The sequence below is a fragment of the Colossoma macropomum genome, unplaced genomic scaffold (genome assembly GCF_904425465.1).
Source record: "Colossoma macropomum unplaced genomic scaffold, Colossoma_macropomum, whole genome shotgun sequence".
NCBI lineage: Eukaryota > Metazoa > Chordata > Actinopteri > Characiformes > Serrasalmidae > Colossoma > Colossoma macropomum.
The window spans coordinates 33,083,855-33,087,710 of NW_023494810.1; the positions used below are offsets into that span (position 1 = coordinate 33,083,855).

A 3,856-nucleotide genomic window follows, 5' to 3' on the forward strand; every position below is an offset into this window, starting at 1 on the left:
CAGTGTTAGTGGGCGGGGCTAAACTGCTGTAGGCTGAACAGGCAGACAGGCACAAACATCACATCAGGCTGTGTTGCTGAGTTTCCGTATATGGACTGTGTGAACAGATTTGTTTTGCTGATAAACACATCCACTTTGTTTCATGATTGTGCCTCTCTCTCTCTCTCTCTCTCTGTCTCTGTCTCTCTCTGTCTCTCTCTCAGTGTATCTGAGGAAGCTGTGTGATGAAGAGCGCCCTCTGCAGCTGCGTCTATGTGCCGGCCCCAGTGAGAAAGCTCTGAGCTTCGTGCTGAAAGAGAACGAGACAGGAGAGGTCAATGTGAGTGACGTTATAAAGGAGGAGGAGACGGTCACTCGTAGCGCTCATTATGGTGTCTGTTTGTGGTGAAAGTCCCATCTTTAAATAAAAAGAGCCAATCAGCTTGCTGGTCACATTGCGAGCGGGAAAAGCTCCGCCTTAGCTGTGGAGCTCTGCGCAGGTGCAGTAGCCAGAAAATCCAAAAAATCACGTTTTTTTGTGCGTTATTGAGCCAGTCGTGGGCTGGAGGTTAGAGAACCAGCCTTGTGACCGGAAGGTCGCCGGTTTGATCCCCTGAGCTGACAGTATGTGATTGAAGTGCCCTTGAGCAAGACACCTAACCCCCAACTGCTCCCTGGGTGCCGTGGATAGGGCTGCCCACCGCTCCGGGCAAGTGTGCTCACTGCCCCCTATTGTGTGTGTTCACTAGTGTGTATGTGGTGTTTCACTGCACAGATGGGACAAAATGCGGAGAAGAAGTTTCCCCGTTGTGGGACTAATAAGGGAAAATAAAGAAACGCTACAAACTGTTAATGAGATATCTGTCCAGTTTTATATATATATTTTTATTTATATCTAATATGTTTTTAAACGGTAATTTGACCTTCAGTTTCAAGTGTTTAGGTCTCTCCTCGGTCAAAGAAAGATGAGTCTGATCTTGTATAACTGGAAATAACTGCCCAGCGGCGTTGCAAACATGGCCACCAAGTGAACAGACTTTTCTGTGAGGACTTGTTGCTTCTGAGCCTTTAAAGCAATAGTTTGGTCAAAAATCTCCTCTATTTCTCTCACCCTGAATGTAGTCGATCTGACGTCACACCTGGTCTGCTTGTTTAGTTTTGCACTGGAGCTACGAGGCTAATGTAGCTAACAAGGAAGGTAGTGAGATATAATAATGGAGGGTATCCCACCGATTAGCATGGTGCTGACTGCATGCCTTAATCTTCACACACTTTCTTCAAACTGTGTGGAGCTGTTCAGTGTCTCTAACAGCCTTGATAATGTGGTTTCTGACACTGCATGACTCGTTAGCTGTGGTCCAAAGCCGAGGCTGCAGTCGAGGTAGAGGCGGGTCCTCAGTAGGACTGTCCTGTGAAGACTCCTCTTTAGTACCCTATTGGTCACACAAATGGAGCAGTCTTAACGAGGCTGGGTGGTGAGGCCATCAGAGTGGCGTGAAACTCATGAGAGAAATGGGGAGAGAAAATGGAGCCCATTGTGTTTGTTGCTATGGTAGCTAATACACTAACAAGCTTACGTAGTACGATAAACTACATATATACAAATACTTCTGATTAATATACGATGAATGGACGAATGCTTTAATTAATCAATCCAGTCATTTTGCACTGTATAAGGTAATGAAGATGAATTCAAGGACGTGAACAGCTTACATTTTAAAACGAGTTCTGCTCCGACGGCTTCGTTTTCCGCCATTTTCGTGGTGCTGTTTTTTTTTCCTTCACATTGTTTGTGCACAGAGAACTGTGGGATAACCGAAGGCATCTGATGTGTCCTCGAAATCATTCAGAACGTAGACTGCATTTCTAGGCTGTATACGAAAGGTTCTTCACTTTGGAGCGGCCTGCTAACCTCACTTACCTGCCTTAGTACCCCACTTATCTGACTGTTACCTCACTTATCACTGTTTTGCTGCTATACATCCTTTTTAACTGCTGCAGCACTTTAATATATTGCATATACTTGGCACAATGCAAGGTTAAAGGTGTGTGTGGGTGTGTGTGTGTGTGTGTGTGATGGTCCAAGTGTGTGGTAGGATGCACATTTTATTTTATTCGTATTTTTATTTATTTTTATTCTTTTTTATTTACTACGGTAAAATGTGTGTCTGATACTGTGCACTGTGAGCTGCTGCAACCAAAACCAAATTCCTTGTATGTGTAAGCAAACCTGGGTCAATAGAGCTTGATTCTGATTCTGATTCTGATTCTGATTCTGATTCTATGACGCAGCGGCCGAGAAATGCAGCCTAGGCTTTGGAACGCAGCTACTGTTATCTATAAACATGGACTAAACTACTTTAACATAGCTAAAAAATGGAACAGTCTGAACTTCATCTGCTCATGTTTATAGAGAACAGTGTGTTCGTCTGTGTCAGAACCACATCATCGAGCCTGTCAGACCAACCACACGGTTTGATGCGATAGTGATGCTCATTGCTAATTGGTGGGGTATAAGCTTCCAGTATTTGTCACATTAGCCTCGTAGCTCCAGTGCAAAACTAAAGACAGAGACCACAAACATGTCTTGGCTGATCAGTTACATTTAAAAACTGTCTAAATGTAATTTGTGGCCAAAGTATCGCTTTAATACAGATCAGCGAGTCCTACAGTAACCTTCTCTGTTGTTTATCCGTCAGTGGGAGGCGTTCAGTCTGCCTGAGCTGAGGAACTTCCTGCGGATCCTGCAGAGGGAGGAGGAGGATCATGTCCGGCAGATCGTCCAGCGCTACTCGCTGGCCCGAGACAAGATAAAGGAGGCGCAGCGAAATTTCAGCACCCCTGGATGAAGATGAGGGAGCAGAGTAGATTAAACTGGACGCTACCTCACTGCTGGACGAAGTGTAGCTGAAGTGCTAATGTTCAAGTCATCGTGCCTGAAATCCAAAGAGCTGCTGGAGGTGCACGGGTGTGTAGATCGGCCCCTTCTGGGGAAAACACAGAGCCAGCAGAACAGGCTAGAACAGTCTAGAACAGTAAGAGGGAACCAGAGCATGTGGGTGGAATGGAGCGGCTGACACTACACTTGCGCTCTGTATGATCCATTCTGATGATATGTATTTGTCTTGAATGTACAGACAAGACCTTACACACTTAATTTCATTAATTCTGTAATTTATGGCCATTATTAAAAAAAATAGTTAAACATTCTGTGCTACACAAGGTTTTTCGGAAGGTTTAGTCTTGAAGCGACGGCCCAATCACAAGACAGAAATCTGCTGAGGGTAAACAAACATGCGCAGTATATGAACAGCCATCGTGTGTGAGCTGTAAGGTGTGTCCCAATTCAGGGGCTTTAAAGATGGAGCCAAAACTTTGATTTTAGTATTTTTAACGTTTAATTTATTAGAGCTGGAGATGCTTCTCTGTCTGATCTTTGCTTCTAAAACAAAACGAAATGTTAGTGTAAGTTTTGCTTTCAGAGCACATTGGCTTTTTTAGTATTGGCATCATCAGCTATTCGACTCAGTTTAAACCCAGTACTTACATTTAAAGTGTCTCCTCAGCCGCCGTTCGTGACACAATCGGCCTTCAAATGCAGCCTCTGAAGGACGCAGCCCCTGAATTGGGACAAAGCTGTAGAGTCGCTGCTGCATCACTCGTGTCACGCAGAGGCAGTCAGTGTGGAATAAAGGCTCGCGGGATGGAGCAACACTGGGGCAATTTCAGACCGAGAGAGAACACTGACACTCCGACTTTCTGAAAAGCTGCTCCGAGCAAAATTATGTCGCTCTGCTCACACAAGACACCACTCACATGCTCTAAAACAGGCGTGTCAAACTGGGGACCTTCGGGGCCAAAGTGCTGCGGAGATCAG

At 45.1% G+C, this 3,856-nt stretch overlaps 1 protein-coding gene across 1 annotated transcript in view; it reads left to right on the top strand.

Moving 5' to 3' along the window:
* The window catches only part of rassf1 (Ras association domain family member 1), a 21,524-nt gene extending 18,340 nt beyond the window's left edge, over positions 1-3,184 (top strand). Inside the window, 2 exon segments of the mRNA XM_036560050.1 lie at positions 204-319; positions 2,679-3,184. Coding sequence (XP_036415943.1) covers positions 204-319; positions 2,679-2,828 — 266 coding nt within the window. The 3' untranslated portion in view covers positions 2,829-3,184.
* Positions 3,185-3,856: the final 672 nt, after the last annotated feature.